This window comes from Chaetodon auriga, chromosome 21 (genome assembly GCF_051107435.1).
Source record: "Chaetodon auriga isolate fChaAug3 chromosome 21, fChaAug3.hap1, whole genome shotgun sequence".
In the NCBI taxonomy this organism is placed as follows: Eukaryota; Metazoa; Chordata; class Actinopteri; order Chaetodontiformes; family Chaetodontidae; genus Chaetodon; species Chaetodon auriga.
The window spans coordinates 11,720,572-11,745,014 of record NC_135094.1 but is presented as its reverse complement, the minus strand read 5'-3'; the positions used below and the strand labels follow the sequence as shown (position 1 = coordinate 11,745,014).

Sequence of the window (24,443 nt, the reverse complement as noted above, 5' to 3'; positions counted from 1 at the left end):
ATAATATCAGCAAAGCAGCATGTTGCCGGGGCCCAACAGCAACTTTTTGCTGCAGGCCCTTGGGTGTCAGGTTAATCTGGTTTCAGAGTGTTATATCAATGGACCGTTACCTATGCATTAATGTTTAAGCATCATTTTAATATTATAACTAATCAAGCTAATTTTAACTACTTTACCTATCATATAGCATTTTAATTAAACAATATTTTCTAAGAAAATCATGTGTTTTGGATTAAAATTGTACTGTAGTAATTGAGTAAATGTTTTTTGTTACTTTTTGGCACTAGTGTTTTGAACCATAACACTTGTGTCCTTGTACAGTAGAAGGATTTTATTTGCCACTGTGTGCACAACTCTGCTTAGGTGTGTTGCGTTGGTCTTGCAAGGAATCGTGGAGCAGCATGTTTTGTCAGGGGTCCCTTAATCTGTCATGTGCCTTGCATTATGAACAAGGAGATTTTTGAGAAAAGACCCTTGGATTGCACATTCTCTTCATTTAGCTGACTTGTTAATACAATGAAGTTGACAGATAGTGTTTTCTGTGGAGCTGCCCTCTGTGGTTGGGGTTAGGGGTCGCAGAGATGACTGGGTGGGGTTAAGGGGAGACAGACTGAGAAACAGTTTTGGCATGAAAGTGAGGGGCAGTCAGAGATCAGCAGTTTATCATAAGCCATCTCTGTGTTTCCTAGCCTGGCATATGGTTCCCGGCACCTCTCAGGTCTTTATTAAGTCAGTCAGAACATAAAGTGACCTAAGCGTTGGTGTGTCATAATGTCACACCAGCCTCTGCCCGTATAAGGATGTTAAACCTGCATCAGAAGAGCAACCAAATAAAGACTAGAGAGGGACAAGAGGGCAGGATATTTTAGAAGTGAGATGCTGATATGTAAAAATCCCCCTTTGTCTGTCTTCTGTCTGGGTAAGAGAGAGAGAGCTGTAGAATTAGCAGTGTGCTGGTGTGTGAGACAGACAGGATGTGAGACGGAGAAACCCCAGATGTCTTGGAAAGGGGTTGGGAAAGACATTCGATATCCCCAACTAAGCTGGTTTACAAGGAGGCATGTGATGCCCCGGTGATTTTTGGGTGCCACGCAGTGGCTGCATCACACGACACAGTGTCCGGTTATCCTATAGCTAATTTTAAAAGACAGATCAACATCACGCAACAGATAATACTTTTAAAGTGGGGTCTCTAGGCACTCACATATAGACATGTGAAGACAAACTGGACCTATCTTAGCTGCTCAGTGGCCTTGGCGCACAGTCAAAACATGTCTGAACATAAGCAGGTTCCATTTTTAAACACACCCTGTGCACAACTGTTACCCAGATCACAAACATGTCTAGCACTGTTACACAGACCATGTGTGCATGTGTGTACATGTTGAGGGTAGAGGTGAAATTCTCGGCATTTTAAAAGAAAACCACTCAAACAAGTTTTCAAAGAAAAGGCGGGAACTTGTAATGCTATAACAACCTGAAAGAAGGCTGATACAGTTTTGTCTACTCGTACTGCGCGCAGAGCTTGAGTGCAGTGGAGTGCCTAATATGTGTGTCATGTGCTGCTCTGGCAGATGGATCAGAACGGGCTGTGACATTCAAGATGTGCTGAACGATAAAGACGGCATGATGTAACACGTCAAGGCACTGGGGGCTGTGTGTAAAATGTGCAGCTGCTCAATTTTACCACAAGGGGGAGACATCCTCACCTTCAGGTATGAGGTCAGTGATCTCATCTGCTCTAACCGTAAGGTGAATTGACCCTAAACTGGCCTAAAACACACAAACAATACCCAGAGACACGAGCAGTCATAACGCCCATAATAGAAGACCACGTGCATTAAAAAATACAAAAATAATTTGTGAAAACATTCTGTTTTTATGTTTTGTTTTTCTAAACAGGGCTCAGTATAAATCACTAACAAAACTGAAATGCAATACATGAATTGGAGTGCGCTGACAGCACATCAAGTTGGAGTCCATGTCTGATAGATCATTTGATCCCACGGCTCTTCAAACTGAGATGTGGGACTTTGTGCAAGCAATGCAAACCTATATCAAATCTGCCACCTAAAGCAGGCACCAACCTTTGACAAATAAGCATATGACAAGTTTACTTGGTTTGACAATAAAACTATATATCATCTCTTGATAAATATCTTGCCTTCACACTTTCATCTTTAAAAATTTGTACAAGAACTGTACAATGTAAGCCATATTCAGTATCAGACAGAATAAATAATGTGATTCCATTCAGAGAATAGAAAAATAGAAATACTGACAGAAAAATAAAAAAAAACTAGAAGTGATAATGATGAGCTGAGTAATTTATCCACTGATTTAAATATAGATTAGCTCAGATTCCTTTATAGACAAACACTTAATTTACAAATTGCAGCATTACAAATATTGAAATGTAGGCTTTTTGTGCACTGGAGAAGTTACAAAAAAAAAACCTTCACTATATTTTCAGCCCAAGGAAAAAAAAAATCAAGCAAGGGAACAGTCCTTGTTTACACCTTTGTGTAAATGTAAATTCAGAATAGCTATACTGTGTACTGAAACTATCATGACCAAGCAATCTCCCAACCACAAAAAATAACTCTTGCCTATAATGTAAATCTATGCAAACGGTGATGACGTACCCTTCATTGCTCTCAGCAAAGAAAACAACTGTAACCTCATTCTTCATTCAAAACAAATCATACTGAGCTCTCAATTCAATTTCATTCAGCTTTACATGGATACTGAGTAAATATTTGCTTCTAATTGCAACACAAGACTCCGTAGTTCTCCTCTGAGTCACCAAACAGACATCAGATGTGCAGCCCCGAAATAAGAGGGAGTTTAGGGAATGCTCGGCTCTTTAGCGTAAAGTGTTTGTCGTGTTGATCAGAAAACTTTTAGGGTTAAATAGAAACGCAGCGTAGCTCAAACCCTCATTGGCATGTGGCCTTAACTTACAGTCTTCAGTGATTTCAAGCATGTGTGTTTTGAAAGGTTTTTGCCACTTTGGAGTGTTAACATGCCCAGCTTCTCTACTCTGTAGGCAGTATGTGTGTTTAAGTGTGTGTGTGTGTGTCAGGCTGGCTACATGAGTCCACAGCAAGGCTCCTTTTTGTTAGACTGGTCCTCCTCAGGGGCTCGGAGCTTCAGCAGTGGAGGATCTCCGCTGGCTGGGGTGAAGTACACCTGGCTCGGGGAGGCCACCTCCTCTGCGTTGGGGGTCATTTGGAACTCTGGCTGAGCCTGAGTGGTGGTTGCCTCAGCTGCTGCGACAGAAGGCTCCTCCTCTAAGGAAGGAGGCAAGGGAGGTGGAGGTGCTGGGTATTTATTGAGCTTGGCAGCCGCCCGCTGCCGTTTCAGGTCAGCCAGGGTGTGGTGCGATTTCTCTCGAGTCATACTGTCTGCCCCCTCGCCCTCTGCAGACCCAGACCCTAACCCGGCTCCAGATGCAGAGCTCAGCTGGTAAGAGGCGCTGCGCTCCATGCGACCTCCACCACTCCACAGCTCTCCAGGTACAGAGGAGGCCAGAGAAACAGAGGTCCCTCCATTACCTACACTGGACACAATTTTCCTGTCTGCAGCCTCCAGCTCCTCTAAACGTGACGTGGCTCCCCCACCTGCGACCTTAAACAAAAGAGGGGCATTAAAGAGCACGTGTTGCTTCAACTCTGACAACCGTGGAGACACATTTTCTTTAAAAGACACCCATAACACTGAGCTCACTCACCATGGTGGCATGCTGGTTCAGCTCATTGTCTGTTTGTCTGTCCTCGTCCTCGTCCTGTGGCTCTGGCTGTCGGCCGCGCTCCTGCCACACCATGGCCTCTTTATGGTGCTCCCGTCGGTAAAGGCTGGAGCGCTCGTTCACACTGACACGACGTACCACCTTACTGTATAGAAAAATGAGAAAGAGCACAGTAAAGCGCTAAACGGCTCCAACTTTGTGTGTATATTTTCACCTCTTCATCCTGCCCTTGCCCCCCCCTCACCCTCTGCTGCCAGTGCTGGAGGCTCGTCTTTGCAGTGTGCCCTTCTGCCGGTCCTGGCTCTTCATGATGGCGTCATGTTTGTGCTTCAGGTCCATCAGTTTGGCTCTGACCTCTTCATCCATACACACATCTGAGAAGGCAGGAAAGGTTTAGACACTGGAGGCTATTAAAGGAAAAAATGCTAACAAGAAAGCTATAATTGAGAGACATTAAAGAAACAGGTCAGGATAATTAGTTCCTCTTTTAACAGGGGCTGTTAATACACTTGAGGCATGGAATTAGCTTCACATCATTAAAGGTGAAAGGTACGGTCATTTATTATTTTGGGACCCAGAGCCTTACCCAGAGGAGTCTCCTCCAGGACAGACTTGGTGTTTAAACTGGCTCCATGAGCCACCAGCAGCTCCACCATTTGGATCTATGGAATAAATACAAACACTACTGATGGAGCATCTCAGGAAAGTGGAAGGTTTTTATGTTTTGGTTTGTATGCAGCACTTACTTGTCCCCAGCAGGAGGCAGCATGTAGTGGCGTCCAGCCATCAGAGTCCTTCACCTCCACCTGAGCCCTGTGCTCTAGCAACAGTTCCGCCACAGACGTGTAGCCGTTAGCAGATGCTATATGGAGCTGGGAGAGATGTTCAACATCGATCATTTAAGTGTTGACCTAGGAGGGCACCTTATGTAACATACGATTTCCAAAGGCAGATTTATACTCTTGATTTAGTCCAGACCTTAATTTCTTGGCAAAGCTTTATTTTCTACATTTTCTAGTGTAAAAGTAGCATAGGATCACGAATATTTTTAAAGTCCCTAGCCTACCTTATCCTAATTAATAACTTTTATCTTTGATCATCTTTATCTGTGTAGTTTATATCCCTCTGTCTCACCAGTGTGGCTCCATTATTGTCCTGTGAGTTTAAGTCTGCTCCGCTCTCAACCAGAGCCCGAATGTCAGCCAGCATTGCCATCTCTTTAGCCCCGCGACATTCATCTATACGGTCCTGAGTTATCCCTACACACAGACATACACACAATGATACCAGTTAGCATGTGGACAAAAACGGCTTAAACTTCATTCCCCTCTTTTCCTCTGACCTGTTAAAATTAGCTTTGAGCTTAAAGGGGAAGACTAAATAACTTTCAATGAAAAGCTCTTAAAAGACACTCCAACAATTCATTAACAGGTTTGATTCGACTCAGCTTACTGACCCTGTTCAGCCATGACCATCTCCAGCAGCTCAAGGGTGGCCTCATCCTCACAGAGGTCATAGGGCATGTTTCCATCCGCATTGACAGCCAGCAGATCAGCCCCACTACAAGCACAAATACACAAAGGCATGCATGGACATATGCAAAAACAATTGAATTAGAGTACTACACAGTGACACGCCCTGATGTACTGAGCCACTCAAGAATATTCACACACTTGCAAAGTGTTCTGAGAGTCAAGCTGCAGCCGCATTTGCATTGTTAATGTAGAGTAAATACTCCTGTCACGAAGCCGTTCTGCCTAAAAGATAACACAGCTTCTGTATTTCTACATTTTTATTTTTACTATTATGACAGCAGAACAAACTTTGTATGGTAGAAAGGATGCATAGATGTGGGGCTGAAGCTGAGGGAAACTGATGGGAAAACTCACGCCTGGATCAGGAGCTGCACCAGTCCAGTGTGTCCACAGGTGGCAGCAGCATGCAGCGGAGTCCACAGCTCACTGTCACAGGCATTCACACAGGCACCAGCATCCAGCAGGCACTGCACTATCTCCACAAAGTCATCAATGCAGCACTGAGAGGGCAAAAGTAGACATGCATGAAAATGCAGATACACATGAATGCAACTGGACGTGCAGATGGAACACAAAACAGGCACAGACAATGATAGAAAGCATATACTGGAGGAAAACAAGCACAGATGAATAAATCGATACATGATTATTTATGGAAACTAATACACAGGCTTGTGTGATAGAAAACATTTGCATGCGTGGCCCAGCCCTCTGCTGTGTAAACACCAACTTTTCCAAGGGGAAGAGCAAAGTCAACTGCGTTTATAAAGAGTTCTCTGTGCTCATAAACACCACTCTTCTAAATTTATAGCAGCATGTGCGGAACATAAAAAGAGAAATTAACGACAGAGAGAGCCAAACAGGAAGGGAAAGAAAGTGAAACATCATAAAGATTTGTGCTCATCTTATGATGCTTAATCTTCTGACGGAGTCTGACTGTAATGTTCAGGAAAGGAATGTGAGCAAAGCAAGTTGTCCTCACTCCTCACAACACTGGCCCTCACACTGCAACGGTAAAAATGAATCAGAGTGTTCATGTAAACTGACTTAAGATAAGTTACGGTTCAGACAAAGCAAAGGCAAACAGCACTTAGTGTGCTGACAGCGCACACAATATGAACACACACGCTGCACAAAAGGTGACCTGCCTCATTGAGGGCAGTCACAAAGTGTTTGAAGTGTAAAAGCGTGCAGGTAACCTCATCCCGTCTATTACACGGCTCTTCTTGTGTGAGCTGCTGAACATGTGGGAGTGGGCACCTGACACTTCATGGCCTAAATGCTGGACGTGTCTTGGTTACGAAAACCAAATTAGCTTCTGCATCTGAACACATTACAAGATATTTCCAGATGTTGGACTTTCAGGGTTTTTCTGGTGTTTTGTGACACACAGGTGGCACAAGCGCAATTTTCTTGAACCCTGTGAGCTTCATTCCATGTCACCACATCACCTGCTGAGGGATCACATCTTTGTTAATGCACTGACAACTGCTACAGCTATGTGTGTGTGTACCTGATGTAGGGCCGTCAGTCCGTCCTCATTGACCAGATCTGGGCTGACGCCACTGTTAAGCAACTCCCTCACTAGAAGAAGCACATGCATCCACAGACACAGACACAGACACAGACACACAGACAGACAGACAGACAGACACACACACACACACACACACACACACACACACACACACACACACACACACACACACACAAAGAGCATTATGATTGACGACCTGGGCAGAGTCCTTTCCACATGAACATTACAACTCTTGGCACATATCCGTCTGCCCTAAATAGATATAACACATAATTCCAATTTGATTGGCCTCTATAATTAGCCTCAATCCTGCAGCTGACAATAACACCATTGAAAACAAAATGCCTTGACTGTTACAATAAAGTATGACGTCTCCTGTATAAATTATGCATCAATCACTTCCTTTGAATTGTGTGTTTTACAGCCTATGGCTGACAAGTGCTTATGTCTGAGGAAAGGCCAACAGCAAGTTGATACACAAAGAAGCCAAACGCAGAGGTCACAGTAGCCCGTCTTTTACAGTGGGGCTGCTTTCACTGCACAAAATCAAAGGCTCTCTGACATGACTTTCTTCTGTGTGTGTGTGTGTGTGTGTGTGTGTATTTCTACCAACCCTCCTCCACGTCATTGCGTGCAGCTGCATCTAGCAGGGTGATGGCGTCTGGGAATTTAATTTTGGTGGTGCGCGCCTTCTTCTTATCTGCTTTGGCCCTTGACCCTCGTCCTGCATCCTTCTCCATCTGCGCCCAAGACTTCAGCTGCTGAGCGCGACGCTTCTGGGCGTGCTTCAGGCGTTCGGTGGCACTCAGGCGCCCGACCGTGGCCATCTCGGCCAGCAGCTCGCTGTGATCTGCTGCCATGCCAGCGCAACACTCGGAGCTGTCCTGGTGGCTTTGCTTCTATATTCCTGTTTGTTTCTCTTAGTCCATGAGGGTATTAAATATGAAACTTTCAAAATTTCTCATACGCCTCCCTGGTGCCTCTTAAAGAGGCCCTTCAGTAAGGCCAAACAGGCCTATGTTAGGGCCTGTGGGAAAGCCCAAAAGATGGTGCAGTTTATGTGTATAAAATGTCCAAATTATGATGTAACAAAGCAACTTATTTTGTGCGATCAGGTGACAGATATCTCCATGATTTTAGAAGAAAGCAACATGTAGAATATCTGTGGTGTCTCTTTGCCATCTTTCACATGATAACTCTTATCGCGCCTTGGCAAAAAAGCATGTCCAAAATGTAATCATCCAAGCTGTGGATTGAAACCAACTGTCAGTCCTCCCATCCATATCAACTGTGGGTAACTTGGCCAATGATCCACTGGGGAAAGGGAGACGCGGAGGCAAAAGACTAGAAAGGTAGAGTCAAACTACTCCCCACGTTAGGTGCTCCATCTGAGCCGCTAATTTTAAGTGGTGGTGACTGTGTCCAAGACTTGGATCCAACAGAGAAGTGAGTTTTTGAGAATCCATAGGGAGAATATGGTGGCAGAACTGGGAAGTTTAAGCAATCATGAGAAAATGGGCATTTGTAGTATTCACATAAGGACTATTCTAGTAAATGCAGACAGTGCCAGGATTCAAACATCCTTTGGTGATGAGTGGAGACTATTCCAAAGTCAACCAAGGCGTTATTATTGGTGCACTTTCTGGCAGGTCTTCAGCAGAAGAAAGCTGGGTACAAAGGTTTCAATGATTCGTCCCTCAAAGACATCGTCTTCTGTCTGCGACTGTGGGCAGGGAGAGAGGAAAAAAGGCAGGGAGAAAAAATGAGTGCTTGTGTTACAGTATAATGTACACACACTGCTCTCCTAATCCTGTTATCTTTAACCCCTGAGCTCCTTCCCCCTACTCCCTCCTCTCCCACTCCTCTCCCAAAGGAAACCTGAGACGGTGGGACGCTTTTCATTAATGATTGACACACCCTGCAGCCCAACACGCACTGCGCCACTACTGGCATACACGCAGGGGCAAGACTGAGAGAGGGGGTGCTGCGGAAAAGCCGCTAAATAGCTGGTATGTGACATGTTTCAGTGCAAGCACTAACCCCGGCAACATCGGTCAGCAAGACCGCTCTCATTACCTTTCGTTAACTTCCCAGGTGAGTTACGTGGCTCACACTCACTCGGCTCTTTCCAGGCTACTCATTTATTATTTAGGCCCAGGCCTGTGAGCGCTGAGAGGAAGGTCAACTCGAGGCACTCAGTGAGATAGAGAGAGTGACTGACAAGACAGTAGTCCTGGGCCACAGAGCCACTGCCAGCTGCCTGAAAAGGTGGGAGGTGGGTGGACCACAGCGCTCCATAAATCAGCTGATTAGATGGCAAAGAGATGGAGGGTGGTTCATAATAAGCAGGCTGCAGTTACAGGGTTCCTCTTTGGTTTGATAAGTGGACTGGACCTACCAGTCCCAGTTTCCATTAAGTCTCTTACCTGGCCAACTAAAATCTTAATAGTTTGTGCTTTGGAGATAGACAGACTTTTCTCAATTGTTCCTTCCTTCTATTTTTAGGATATGTAACCTCTCACTCTTTGTCACAAGCCACAATGTAAGGATTTCCTTTGACTGAGGTAACTGCTCAACTCTCGCCCACAGACTGGCAGGCCACTTCATTGATCATTCATTCAAACAATACACACACGGACTTGGAATGCACAGGATCCAGACATGGATTATGAACGTTCATCTATCATGCCTGTGATCCATGATGCAGCTTTCTTAAACATGTCTCTCTCCTATGGGAAAGAAACCGTTGTATCCAAAGTCCATATTCAAGTTAAAAGGTTGACAGGAAACAAAAGTGCTATATGCCAAACCCTTGAGGAACAATTAAAGCCACACAGAGTTAGCAGCCTCGCCTATTTTTGGCCTGTGTTCTCAACCAAAGTTCACAAATTAAAAAGCGAGCATGTTTTGCGGTATTTGAAGGGGCTTTAAAAGGGAGAGAGGATTGCAGAAATAGGGAAAATCCCATCAGGAACTTAACTGCTGTATTAGTGGGATAATATCTGAGAAATCACTGGAATAGAGATCCCAATCTTAAAGGTTAGCGCTCATGAAATGAAACTTGTTTTTGTAAAGAATTCCTTCTCATTAGGACATATCTGACTCATGTTTTGTTAGTGCTCATATCAGACTTGATTAGTAAAACAAATCTGTGTGAGTAAATGTCAAATATAGTGGTGAAACTCTGTCTGCCAAACAGGCTGAGACATAAACCACAAAACACGCAGACTGGGCAGTCCGCATGTTACAACACTGCAACTTAATCCACCTGTCGCTTTCGTTGAGTTGTGCAAATCAGAAGATTCAATTAACGTTTAGATCTTTGTAAACAGGATTCTTCCAATGCTCATTATACCAGAGTCCATTAACATTTCAGTTTGCTGAATAGGCTATAACAAAGAAACAGTGTTAAATATACTTTCAGCTACAATTTGAAGCCAGCGGACGTGACAGGGGAGCAAATTTTAAGTCTACAGACAACTAATGTGTCGTGTTGTCTCAGTCTGTTTTACTTTTAGTGCCAATTGCGGATCATGTGATCATGACAATAAACCGGTGTCATGATCCTGAACCCTTGTTCAGAACATACTGCCTCACCTGACTGCAGGATCTGTGCTGAGCCTCTTACACTGTACACTGAGCTGTAAAGCGCAGGGTCACAATGTGTTGCATTAACATACAGAAAACCAGCTAACTTACTTTTCTAAGATCTGTGAAGATTAAATTGATCATAAACCTTTTTAAGGTGTTAATGGCAATGTTGCTAATTCTGTGTAAAGTTGGATAAGAAACTTGGTGTTCCTTTAAAACAGGAAAAGAAAGTGAATCTTTGTGAAGTCATTTCACGTATTTACATGCAAACCCACTTCTAGCTCTTGTTGAATGCATCAGGGCACTTTAAAGGACAGCAACAACTGATGCAAAGCTTTTCTGTCTGTCAAAGATCTAATCTCTCAAAAAAACTTGACAAAAATCTCATTAAGAAATCAAGTTCCTGCCTGGTGACAAGTTAAATAACATTAAGAATCCACAGACTCCTTTAAGTGTGTCTTAATGGACCACAATAGACCTCATGGAGGCTGTGACAGCGAGCTGAGTTAGATTGCACCTGCTGATATGCTGGTACATTAGACGAGCGATAAGCTGTGCAGAATGTGGTTCCATAAAATTATTTCATGGCTCATTGGTTCGGTAAATGGCGACAGCAAATAGGTTTACTCATTATATAACGTGAGATTAAAAGGGGGAAAAAGCTGTTACGAGGCATGCACACTGTCATATGGACCAACTCTGACACAAAGTCACACTTACGTAGATGTCTGTCTGTCTGTCTGTCTGTCTGTCTCCCACTCATAATGCATTTACATGTGCTAACACACGGGGCTCAGGACAGGACAATGCTTCCTGTCTTGGCAGAGCGAGCCAGACAACTCAAATCTCAGCCAAAGCCAATCAGTGCGGGGTATAGGGGGAACGGAGTTGAAACAGAGGCTCTGTGAAGTTTACACTGCAGTCTTGCTGGTCCTGGTACACAAGCATGAAAGAACCATGATGTTCCACCAGGACCACAGGTGCAAATAAACCTACTTGGTGTTTAGCAGTCAGATCCATCCCAACCCTACAATCCAGGCTTAGCAGTACTGTCTTTTAAACATCACTGGAACTTGAACTGACAACTACCTGAAGGCAGGCTCTGGGTATTTATCTGTGTAACTTGTTGTTACAGACTCCTGCTGTGTGGAGGAGCCTTGTGCGAGTGCACACCAGTCACCACTCCTCCGTTCTCTCCCCTCTCTGGGTTTCGTCTATGTAAACCAATACTTTAACAAAAGAGTTTGCATCAAAAGTAGCATCTGTTCTTATTTTAAGTTTTACTCTCTCTTAACTATAGCCTTTCAGTCCAGTATATGCTTTAAAGCCTGAAAATGGAGACAAGCCTGAGAGTCGCCTCCTGGACTGTGTAGTTGAAGGCCATCATTTGGATGTAACTAAAAGCAAAACCCAAGATGTGGTGAAAAAGAAAGAGAAAATTCAAGATCCTCTCAGCATGAGGTTGCTGTCTTGGTCTCACAGACTACCAGCTCAGTCGGTCTCAGTCTGCTGTCTGGCACTAATCAGCCTACTGGACCTCACACACCACCTGCAGCAAACTGGTGGCAAGAGAGGAAGACGAATAGCTATTGCATTTCTCGGCACATTTAACTCGGTCGACAACACCATCATGTTAAAATCAGACAGCAAATAAATGATTACTTTGAGTGAAAGTAATTAAATCAATTCGATGATGATTGGAAAAAACAGCAGCAGAAAAAAATCCCATTAATTTCTCTGTGATGTTGTGATCTTACCTCATCTGTGTCCTGTACAGCAACAGGTTGATGAGAGCTTGGGGTCTGCTATCACTGGATGCAGCGATGTAAACTAGCATGTCATTAGTCTTGTAGTCTAGTTTTGTCCCGAATAAAATAAGCTCCTGTACAAATGGGGAATTGGCTAAACCGTGTAAGAGCCTTGTGATGCTCTGAGTCAGACGGAGCCCAGACAGACGGGAAAAGACGAGGTGAGATCATCAATATTGTACAAATTCTGGCGTGGCAGCACGGGGCATGCATGCTGACAAATATGACTACACGTTTTGTGTGTTTGGAAAAACTGTCCCTGCATCAATCTGTACACATTTGACTTTTTCCACCTAATGACCCAACAGGAAGGGCGGTCTACAGCTGCTGAGGAACATAAACTTTCATTCAGCAGCTGGAATGAATAGACCACTATGAACACACACACACACACACACACACACACACACACACACACACACACACACACACACACACACACACACACACGGTCAAACTCATACATTCATCAAGTGGGTGGTACCCTAGGTGTACAAGCTGAATTTACAAGAACACAACAGCTAAAACTCCTGCTCAGCCTTAAATCTGGCCACAGTGGAAATAGGCAAAACGCCACTGTGTGCTTCATTCATGGTTTGCCATCATGAAATGACATCGCTCAGCACCACCAGCCCCGGCGTGCTGTTTGGTGTGACCTGCAGGACCTTCTCGTTCATTGAAACAAACAATGCTGAGTCAATGCAGCTTGATGATTCGGGAATGATCCTGCCTGCTATCTGAACTAATGCCAAGTTACCTAATCTGCCTGCTGAATATTCAGAAAGGTTGTTTTTTCCTGTTACTGCACAACATGCAATTAATCTAGAAAGGAAGTAGAGCCGAAAGTGGTCATTATTTGATTAGTTGTTGGTACATCAGCTGCAGCCCTTGAAAGGACGACAGACTGAGAATGACTGAAAAGAAAGCAGGAGGGGGGATCTACTTGAGAAGAGGTGGGCACATTAAGTCCTGTCATGTGTAATGGTTTGAGCTGCTCCATATAATCACTCAGCAATCTCAGCAATGCCACAGAGCAGCCAGAGCGAGGGAGAGAGCAAGAGGCCGGTGGAAAACCAGAGAGTGTGGATGTATGATGCAAACATATCAAACAGATTTGGACATAAGTAGACAAACAAATAGTCACTGCCATTATCTGGAGGACAGGACACAGAATGAGAGGGCAAGAGGAAGTGGAGGACAGAATCCGAAGGAGACAGAGGAGAATATGAGGAGGAAGGATGGGGAGGAGACAGACTAGCCTACCTCAACTCCTCTGACTGTTTCTAAGCAGGAAGTAGGGTCATGTCATGCAGGCACAGATGTCGGGAGAAAAATAGGGATAAACTATCTTTAACTGGTGCCCACAGGATGTATTTGACATCCGCCTGCAGAATCTCTCACATTTAAACATGCACTACACAAACCATGCCTTGGTCAAGAAAGACAGAGAGAAATGAGGGGGAGTTTATGCACATGAAGAAGGAATGTAATCCCCAGCCAAATCTTCACAAATACAGCTTGACCTTTAAAGAACAGCTCGAGTCATTAGACTTGTGAGAATTATTTCATCATGAAGACAAAACTATATTAGGATTTCAGGGAAGCGTTTTTGGAATGATCACCTCATGCTAAACAGGCCCCTGTCCTTCCGCAGTATCTCATAAAGTGCTTGTTCAGTTTAGATAACCTATTGTTGCCACGATGGAGGATGCAAACGCTAGCTCTAAATTCTGTTCATGTGCCTTTTGCCAGGACACTGGGGTTAGAGTCCACTAAAGTGTAAGTGTAGAGTCTCTTGATTTCCTCGCAGGTCTTTCATACCATGCAAGACTGTGTGTGCCTTCACACTGTGCACCAAGGAGCCTGCAAACTTATCTTGGGCTATATTGTGAAGTCTGCAAATATTTGACCATACATACCAAGGAAATGCTTTTGAAGTAGTACTTTGACCACACATTGCAAAACTTGTGAGCAAGACCAGCAAGACTGGCTTGCCAAGAACAGATAACTTGTGAGTTCATTTAGGTCAATGATGTATCATTAAAGTCAAATAACTACAGTATATTATCCTGTCAGTGATTGACAGAGGAAAACCAAACACCAAGACAAACAAAAATCAATAATAGTAACTTTTTCTTTGTGTGAAACAAGAAGTTTAGGGTTGCAGCTAATCATCGTTTTCATTACAGATTAATCTGCAAACTATTTTCATGATGAGTCCATTAATTGACCCAAACATTTTCAGTTTGCTGTCATATACGATGAAGAAAGCTAGAAGAAGAGGCATAATTGCTTGATAAATGAAAAAAAGGTGTTTATTATCAAGATAGCTGCTGATTAGCTTTCTCTCAAACAACTATTTGATGAATAGAATCATTGATTCATCTCTGTAGAAGATACCGGGGTTGGCACAGGAACATGATTAGCTGTGCAAGCTCATGTAATCCACTACAATAACCCTGGACTATGCTTGTAATGTTTACATTTTACTGTGTGTGTGTGTGTGTGTGTGTGTGTGTCAAAGAGGCCTTGACTAAACTGCATTAAAGTCTATTGCCTTTGTCAATAACGCCCAAAGCTTTGGAAGACACTATCTAAGAAACATTAGGGAAGCCAGCTCGCTAAATATCGTTATTTCATTACTTCAGTGGGTTTTATTCTCCATCCTATTGTACTTTTTAATGCTCTAGCCCTGTTTGTATATTCAGTCTATGTATTTTCATATTGGTGCATGTGATTTCTTTACTGTAAACCACTTACAGCTGCAATCCTTGTGTGAAAGGTGCTGTCCACATGAAGTTATTATCATAACTGAAATGCATGCGGTTTTTTATTTTAGACTGCATGTTATTGTTTCTATTATTTTGTCCACCCACATTTCAATGTGAATCAATATCACTGCAGGGCTTCAGCACGGGGTGGCATTGGACCTATTTGAGACTATGAGCTGCAGCCTGCACTCTTTAAGAGTCTTTAAGCGTCATATAGCTCGTATTAATGTCCGTTCATGCACCACAGATAGGAATAAGACTTTGCACTTGCTGCAAAGCTGCTGTGACAGTCCCCTGAATGAAAGGCCAACCTAAACCATAACTACCCTGTAACTATTTAACATTTTGGCCCACTCACTATAAATGGCTTTACAGAAAAAAAGCTTTAACACAACAACAACAACAACAACAACAACAATGGAAGAGTTTGCTCTTGTCCCCATATTGTGCAGGATTAGCTGTGAGCAGCAGATTAGCTAACCTACCTAGCGGTTCGCCGACAGGCTCAACAGGTGGCTAGTCTGACAGGTAACGTAAGCAGTTCATTTAACCTACCTGGCTTCATTCATCATCGTGCCCGGGTGCGGATAAAGTTAATACCAGCGAGTTTATCCTCTGTGGGCGACTCTTACTTGTTAAATATGATAAGAATACTTGTTGAGCAACGATAAAGTCGGCTACCATTGATGTTGTGTCATGCTAACGTTACCTTAGCCCCAGGTTAGCTTACTTCTCAGCTACACAGCAGCAGCCGGAGTCGTGCTGCTGTTTAAGTGAATTAAACGTTACGTCGCTTTAACGGCAGCTCAGTTTAAACCGAGTTAAACCGAGTTAAACCGAGCAGGAGGCACAATATCGGCGTTAAGTGATAGAAAACAAGGTGACCGCATCTTTACCTGTTGAGGTGACTGTCGGCGGTGGCTCCCGTGCAGGTCCGCGGCTGTGAAACTGAATCAGCTGCTGTCCCCTGCTCCTGCTCCAGCCAGCCCTCAGGGGAAATGCTTCACCATAACAACCGGACCTGCGCCCTCTCCTCCCGCAGCGCAGCCGCCGCCAGAGGGCGACAAAGCCCGCAGGCTGTGGTGCGTGAGTGTCCGCTCAGTGTAAGAACTTCAGGGATTGGTCAGAAACTGAGAGACGAAGCCTCAGCAAGTGGCTTTCTGCAATCTGGAATAGTCTCACTTAGCTGCTCTGATACTGAGAAGGAGATTGTGCCACAGTGTTTAAGCTAAAACAGTAAAAGCATCTATCTTAAACCTGGACCGTGGAACTTACAGCATTTGGTTGCCAAACCTTAGGGGTACTGGTGCAGAGTAAGGAGTTAAAAGATCAGAAATATATGATGGAGCAAAACCACAGAGGGCTTTAAAAATAATAATAAGAAATTGAATTCGAAAAGGAACAGAGAGCAAATGAAATCCAGCCAAAATGAAGAGATATGATCTCTGTGTCCAGTGTTTGTCCAAAGCCTTGCTGCTGCATTCTGCACCAAACATAGACGAGCAATGACTGTATTACTAAGAAAGGGGGTCAGTGCTTACGTAACATGTACTTGTATTATCTGTAGCAGCAGTAGAAGGAAATAGTGAGGAGGAGAGCACCCAAGCCTTGTTTATTTAGCTGAATGTAAAGGGCCTCTTGGTTATAGCCTCAACAAAAGGCTGAACACATGCTCCTTTAACATCCCCATAAGTAAACATCAAATGAACAATGTCAACCAACCGTACAGTTGTACAGTGTTTAAGCAGTTCGACTGGTTTCTTAATCCAAAGCAAACTCCCAGCAGCATCAGAATCAGCTGCTGATACCTCAAAACAGACAGACAGTGATGACCCAGTGATTAGCTGACCCCTGCAATGAACTGACCAACCAACACTGAAGTGACACTGCACAGACGCAGTGAGGAAACAGCTTGGGAGTATGAGGAACTGTTACATCTGTGGTCCTCAGGGCAATGCACAATGCAGACTTTTATAGTGTTTAAAACATAGGAACATTTGCATGAAATGTAAGCACAAGCATAACTTATACTAATGATTACAAATGAAACATCTCTGCGAAAAGGTCGGTTCACCCAAATAACCCGAGCTCGTTTTCTCACTTCCCTCCAGTGGTATCAAGTATAGACCAATTTGTGCATAGCTTTTGTTTTTTATGTGCCCAGATTTATACATATCCATCTTTGAGATGTCTGCATTCACTGCAATAGCTAAATGGAATTCATTGATTCAAAAATGACATTTTAAAAAACTCAACAGCAACTCATCTTTCCAGAAAACAGAGTCAAGACTGATCTGAATCATCTGCAGACTTTGCTGGGAACAGTTTCCATTGAAACCCCTGACTGTGTGTTCTGTGGAGGAAACTGGGACACTGTGTCAGACAGGGGATGTTGCGATTGAATTTTTGAAATAATGTGACTTTCTCAGGTGTCTGAGTACCTCCATTAGACTGTGGTGGTGGCAGAAACAGATTCAGACTGATATCTCAAAAGCTGCACGGCTAGATATCACAAGATGAAAGCAAAAAAAGTGAGAGAATCAACCCTCTGAATGGAGCTTAATACAGTGTGCAAGGTGCAGACACCTCTGCTGGGTACAGACTCTAAGTTTGGTTCAGAAATACCTCAATTTCAGAGACAAGAGATCAAGAATCTTTGATGTAGTTTTTTAATATGCAGAACAAGTCTTTTGGTGTATATCATAAAAATTCATCAAGCTGCACATCACTGGAGGCCGCCGCTCAGCATCATTTAGCCATAATAGCCACAGCCATATTGCCGTAGTGCAGTGAATTTATTGTGCATTGTCCCTATTAAATAAGTAATAAAAAGAAATAAAACTTCATTCCTCCTCATCCTTTCAGTTTCAGGATGCATCTCCGGGCAGTCTAGGAGGGATTTGTCCAGACACAGTCAGCCTATGTGAACAGCATCGTCCTTGCTGCTATCCTATTCATGTGGTTTCCCATTCTTCTCATGCGTGGCTCACTAATCCAGGCAAACCCTATTAACTGACTCCCCAGCAGACAGGAAAAGATAGACTGACAGTTTGTATTTAAATCAGCGTGTTTTGCACTGAGCACGTCTCCATGTGAGGGCATGTAAATTGGGTCCAAACATTGAGAATGGGGCGTGAGGGGTTTGCCTGTACATGTTTAATTTTCCAGCTCACTAAAAGAAAGAAAATTCTCATTGTCAAAGAGCATCAAATTCAACTTCTGACTAGAGAAGGCTCTCTTCCTGAGACCAGTCATGCTTATTCTAAGAGTTTTGGGTGAAACCACTAGAGGGGGACAGACTTTCTGGACTGTGCAACAGTTTGTGGCAACCAGAGAAGAAAATCAGTTCTGCAGCAGGTGAAGGAGGTGATCCAGGGGAAGCAATCTGACCTGGAAAACAAGTTCAAACGTTTTATATTTTACTGCAAAAATTGCAAAAGCTAAAAATTCACGTGGTAAGTTCACACCATACTTTTTGAAAACGTTTCCAGGGATTCTGTGCAAGACAACTAAACTCAAACGGTCCTCTTTATTTCTGCAATCACCTGATAAACAGGGTTAATTGGACATTTAAAAGCTGAGGGTGAATGCATTTTGTTGGTAGGTCACACACTTAATGTCAAATGTAGGTTATTTGTCACTTAATTATGGATTAAGCAGCAGTTTCAGTTGTGTGAAATCAATCAGAGAAGCCTCACACAATGTGAAAATCCACTTGATATTAGAAAGCCGCGTTTCATTATCTTATCAGATATAATGTATCTATTATTGGAATAAAAGGGGCTGAATAAATGCCCATAAATGAAACTTTTGCGCTCAGTGACAGTGTGTGTGCTCAGTGGAAAATAACTGTAGGTTGTTGATTCTTAGATTTAGTGAAGTGGTTTTTGTTTGGGAGATATCTTGAGGCTGTTTTCCGAACAACAGTTCGTGAAAACATGATTGCTCCTGTTTAAGGTGTGAATGTCCTACCCAACAACGACACTTAGCAGCTTGTAAGCGCCAGAAAACCCACAAATGGTGTTGAATGGCCCCTGTATTTCCTCACATGCTAAGCAGCTTCGTTGGGATGGAACAGTCTCCAGCTTGTCAGTGGGGTTCCTTCTAATCCAACTTGTTTTCACTGTCTTGCTGGGAAGAAAGCGTTTGCACATTAGCACTACGTTAACTTGAACAAAAGACGAACATTCCCGAAACTTAGTCTTTCAACGCCGAATGACATCCTGCATAGTCACAGGGAGACCCTACTGTGCGCAAATCACCCCCGACCATTGCGCGCTGCGCACCACCAAATTATTTATTCTGCATCTTGCAATTACAATTCCTAGATTCTCCTCAAAATAGAATAGCCTGTTTCATGGGTTTACATTTGAATGGCTTGCTCTCTGGAACAGGGCTAACCTGCATCAACTACTTGGCTCCTTTCCAATGTATTCCCCACAAACTAAAAGGGATTCCAATGACTCAAATAATTTAAAGACGAAATAATTTGATGCAGTTTATGCTACGGAATGATTCCTAAATTACAAATGCCATCGTCTTACCGTTTCAGCGTTTGTATATTAGCCATTCCGTTTGTATATTGCTCACCAAAAATTGTTGATTACAAGTAAGCTTCAGTCGAAATAACCGCTTGCACCCCTCCCCATCCCCCACAAGTTTTGCTTTTCACCTCTGCGCCCGAGTGTCACTCCCGAGTAGAAATTCGTCATGATTATATAGTTAAGACAACAAGTTCTGTGGTTTCATTGGAGATAGCAATCTGAAGATGTTGGCATCGTCTTTAGAGTTGTTAAAAACAAACTTCGTTGTTTGTTTTACCTCCACATACGCACTTAATGCTTTAGGCCTCCGTGCGTAAAGCGTAAATCTTCTAAGCACTGATTCCAAAGCAAACTCGGAATTTTTGCGTTTTAAGTGGCATGTTGATATTATCATAAGGGTTATTTACAGGTTTACTGTCTTTCTCTCGCCCCTCCTCGTACACAGACCCTCCCCAGCCCCCCGCGGCGATCAGTCATTCTGCTCTGAGATAACGCGTCATTCTCCCTTCGATTACACAGCGGGATTTACATGAAACTGTTAATTGTTTGCTCTTCAAATAGAGTCAGCCTGGAGCCAGCAGTCTGCCAGAAGTTAAGGACCGACTCTTTGACCTCCCTCCCCCTCTCCGTGCTCCTGTCCGAACGTGCGGACCGACCTTCCCCCCTGGCTGATCAACATGACAAAGCACTGGCCGGATCAGAACCTCTTGGCGCACCCCTCTCTGTCCCACCTTGGAGAACACCGCGACCATCAACTTGACTTCCACAGCAATGAGCAGCAGAGTTTTCCTCCCCGCGGAGTAGCGCGGAGCACTCCAGCTCTACAGTGGTCTCAGCACCCGGCTCAGATGGTTCCTCAGCAGCCCCCGCGTCTGGAGAAGCCCGCTGCGCGCCCCGAACACCTCACCAGTGCCGCGACATTCATGGATAAATCCGTACCACCGTGCTCATCATACCCGAATCCTCAAGATGCCCACTTCAAACAGGAAACTATCACTCCAGACTCGTGGAACAGTGAACGCGAGAAGGGCAGTATGTGCGGTGGGAAGAAAAAGAACTATCAGCGGTATCCAAAACCACCGTACTCATACCTCGCTATGATTGCAATGGTCATTCAGAGGTCACCAGAAAAGAAACTGACGTTATCTGAGGTAAGGATGGATTTCTATTGCATTAATTTGAGTACCTATTTCTATACTGCAGATAATTTGGGTCGAGGTGGCGCATAGTATGTTTTACGCACGGTGCTTGTGATGATCACTTTATTCCTGTACTTGTATTGAAACGAATATCAGCTGAAATACAGGACTGTATAGCTTATTTATAGTGTAAAGAAAGTACAATGATCCGACCCGGGGTCTGACCCGGAACACACACGCTAATAATAATAATAATAATAATAATAATAATAATAAATCAACAACCCGGGCCGGATCAGTACCCGGGATCCGACCCGGGACACGCACTAATGATAATAATAATGACAATAACAGCTCGGTCGAGGCAGCTTGAATTAAAGGCATGAATCAGTTTTTCAGCATTCGACCCGGTACCTACCCGGGTCCGAAAACCTTGGAAGTCCCGGGAAAGTTCCGGTCGGTCCCGGGAAAGTTCCGGATCGGCCATGGCAATGTCCCGGAACGGTCCCGGAACTTACCCGGGACCGTCCCGGGAGATTGCCGGGAACGACCCGAAACTTTCCCGGGATCCGACCCGAGACCAGACCCGGGACACACACGAATATCAATAATAATATTAATAACAACACACACACACACACACACACACACACACACACACACAGGCCAAATGATGAGACAGAAGAAGAGCCTACCACTTCCAAGAAAAAGAAAGCTGCATTTAAGAGACAATATCAGCAGCAACTACATTCAGTGTAGTGGTGAGTTGTATTTGTAATAATTTGTTTTTATTCGTTTCTATGCTGGTCCGGGAAATTATTGCTTTACATGAAACCGTGGTCGCTGGCGCAAAAAAGGTTGGGGACCGCTGACCACTGAAGGTCATAAAGTGACACAAAACAGCAGCCTACTGGTGACACTTGAGTGACTGCCACCCCTGCCATTCTTGGTTTGTCTTGATAAGGTTGGCCTGCAGTGAAACCAGACACTGATGTGTATCAGGAAAGTGATAAGATATACAGTTCATGGTAAAATTCTGATGTTGCTAAACTATAAAAGAGCTGCCCATGCAACTTAAATTAAAACACTGTAAGTGTGTATCATAAAGAACTTTCAAGTGAAGTCACAGCATGCACTCCTGCACTCACGTCACCTTTCAAACTATAAAATCAATGTGACTGCATCAGTGTGTTTGAAGATAGCACTGGCCTGGATAACACACAAAGTGAAAAACAGGGGCGATGAGCATCCTCTTCAGACAGACATCCTGACACTTCTGTTTATTTCTAGATCCTCAAGGAGATCAGCACTCTCTTCCCATTCTTTAAAGGAAACTACAAGGGCTGGAGGGACTCTGTGCGACACAACCTCTCCTCTTATGACTGCTTTGTGAAGGTATGCGTTGAAACTGTTCAACTATCAGTCTTTTGAGTCATATCAGTGGACTTGATGGAAAGAGTTCAACCTAACATTTAGATTATTCTGAACTGAGGTTTGTGATTGTGTTTGTGCATTGAAGAAATGTGGTCTGCTGGCTTTGAATTTAACCTAAAAACCAGTTTTAAGCTTTTATCTTTTATCCATTGTTATTGTGATGGTTTACTGTGAAACTAGGCCAGTCCTGTCTGACTAGGTTGTCAGGCCTTGTGCTCATCTCACTGTCCATCCTCCCTCCACCTGTAGGTGCTGAAGGATCCAGGAAAGCCTCAGGGCAAAGGTAACTTCTGGGCAGTGGAGTTGAGCCGTGTTCCTCTGGAGCTCCTCAAGAGGCAAAACACAGCTGTGTCGAGGCAGGATGAGACAATCTTTGCCCAGGATCTGGCCCCCTACATCCTACAGGGACAGAAGCCAGAATCGGAGCCACCCCCTGCCTCTGTCACCCTCCCTCCTATGCACACCAGAAACACCTCCCCACCACAGGAGGATTTGTTCCGACCCAAGCTGGACTCATCCTTCGCCATAGACTCTCTGCTGCACAGCCTGCGGCCACCTAGCACCTCTGGGGATGTGGATGCGTCTGCCAGGGACTGCTGGGGCAAGGTGGAACGCTCTCGGTCTTCGCCACCTCCACGACCTCGCTACGCCTCCTCTGCCCGCAGTGCCTCGGCCAGCTCTGCCAGCCCGGCCTCCACCTCCTCTGATGAGGAATGGAAAGGGATGCCCCTGTCTGGGAAGCGTGTTCCTCTTGATGGTGAAGCTGGATCAGATGGATACGAGGACTACAGACCGCCACTGCACAAATCAGCCCGACGGGAGGCTGTTGCACCTCCATGGGAGCTCCCTACCTCCTACGCTAAATACGCTCCCCCCAATGCTGTTGCGCCACCCAGCATGAGGTTCAGCGGAGGTCCTCTGGTGCCCCTGCATGGTGGACTTCCTCTTTACGGCTACAGTAGCTCTCCGGTGGCGCCCGGTCACTTCTTAGGTCATGCCTATTGGCCCATCCTCCCCAGTGGACGAGTTTCTGTCCAAGCCCCTCCCCTCATCATGGACCTAGACAACATGTTGCAATCTGTGCCTCCCAATAAGACTGTGTTTGACGTGCTGGTACCAGCCAATCAGAACTCTCACACACATCATCAACCACCCAGTCAGTACACCCTGCAGAACGGGCCTCCCTTAAACAGGTACCCTCAGTACTGACTGACTCTGAGATACTGACTCCTTCACTCAAACTGAGCTGTCTCTTCCATAAATTCTCCTAAACTCTGAGACTAAAATGTCAATCACTACCTCCAGCTCAAGAAATGTTGACTGTGTACGGCGTTTTTTTTTTTTTTAAGGTCAAGATTTTCAAAAGTAAAAGTAAGTATTACATGGTTTTATTGGAGAAAATGTGCCTCAAACAGCTATACAACAAATATCTACATCAGTCTTTCAGTGAAAGGGAACGTGTGCTGCTGCAGGCTCTTTGCACTGCCAATCGTATTTGCACTGTTTTTTTATTCCCATGTGTTTGTTGTCTTACACCCGCCGCGACTGCTGAATGTAATGTTGGATTTAATCTTGAATTTTACAGTCATGTGAAAACCTAACAGTGATGAGCTGGACTCCAGATGGTGCATACATTAAAAATGAAGCTAAAAAGTATCAAATGCAGTTTTTTGTTTACAGTTTACTGTGCCTGCCTTTTAAACAGAATCTAGGATCGTTAGGTGAACAATTAACATAATGTCAGTGAGAACTTTATTTTTTTCCTTCATCAGGGTGTCTGTGTGCACAGATCAGTGTATACACACATTTGTTTATTGTTTGTTTATTGATGGTGGTAAGTCTGTGGAAGTGCTGCATGTTCTCAGGACATTGAAGACAATCAATCACTATACAGCTCCCAGTATCTACCTCAGGTTTTAAATGGACTGGGACGTGTTGCACTGCTGGTTATTTGCACTATAAAACCATCTAAAGGAATTTGCTTGTAAATGTCTGCCTACCTTGACGGTTGAATGTTTTGTTAGTTTTTTGCCATTTTCCTGTGGTCTTGTTAAAGGTTTGTGCAGCTCAGAAGTTTAAGTATCTAAAGGTTATGAGTTAAACAGGGACTGGAGTAAAATGCTGTTTATTTGAACTGTGCTGCTCAGTGTTGTATATGGCAACAAGTAAACTGAAACTGCACAATCTTAAACAGATTTATTCTTTTTTTATGATGGTGTGTGTGTTGGATTCTACCTAATCACTTCAACATTCATATCTTACTCAGTTTTAGCATGTTTGTTCAGATAAGACTTAGTTCTTTGCAGTCAGGCTGCAAAGGAGAATTGAAGTAG

General features: G+C 44.0%; 2 protein-coding genes across 2 annotated transcripts; one reads left to right on the top strand and one right to left on the bottom strand.

The window, feature by feature from the left end:
• Positions 1 to 1,861: 1,861 nt before the first annotated feature.
• ppp1r16a (protein phosphatase 1, regulatory subunit 16A) lies at positions 1,862 to 15,993 on the bottom strand. Its single transcript, XM_076760894.1, has 11 exons — positions 15,890 to 15,993; positions 7,437 to 8,546; positions 6,800 to 6,870; positions 5,641 to 5,786; positions 5,208 to 5,311; positions 4,886 to 5,010; positions 4,498 to 4,623; positions 4,338 to 4,413; positions 3,996 to 4,125; positions 3,734 to 3,896; positions 1,862 to 3,630 (listed from the first exon to the last, which is right to left on the bottom strand). The coding sequence occupies exons 2-11, from the start codon at positions 7,681 to 7,683 to the stop codon at positions 3,091 to 3,093; spliced, it is 1,728 nt and encodes a 575-aa protein (XP_076617009.1). The 5' UTR covers positions 7,684 to 8,546; positions 15,890 to 15,993; the 3' UTR covers positions 1,862 to 3,090.
• A 4,221-nt stretch (positions 15,994 to 20,214) lies between these two features.
• Positions 20,215 to 23,319, top strand: foxh1 (forkhead box H1). The gene is made up of 3 exons (XM_076760873.1): positions 20,215 to 20,688; positions 21,967 to 22,071; positions 22,360 to 23,319. The coding sequence occupies exons 1-3, from the start codon at positions 20,215 to 20,217 to the stop codon at positions 23,317 to 23,319; spliced, it is 1,539 nt and encodes a 512-aa protein (XP_076616988.1).
• Positions 23,320 to 24,443: the final 1,124 nt, after the last annotated feature.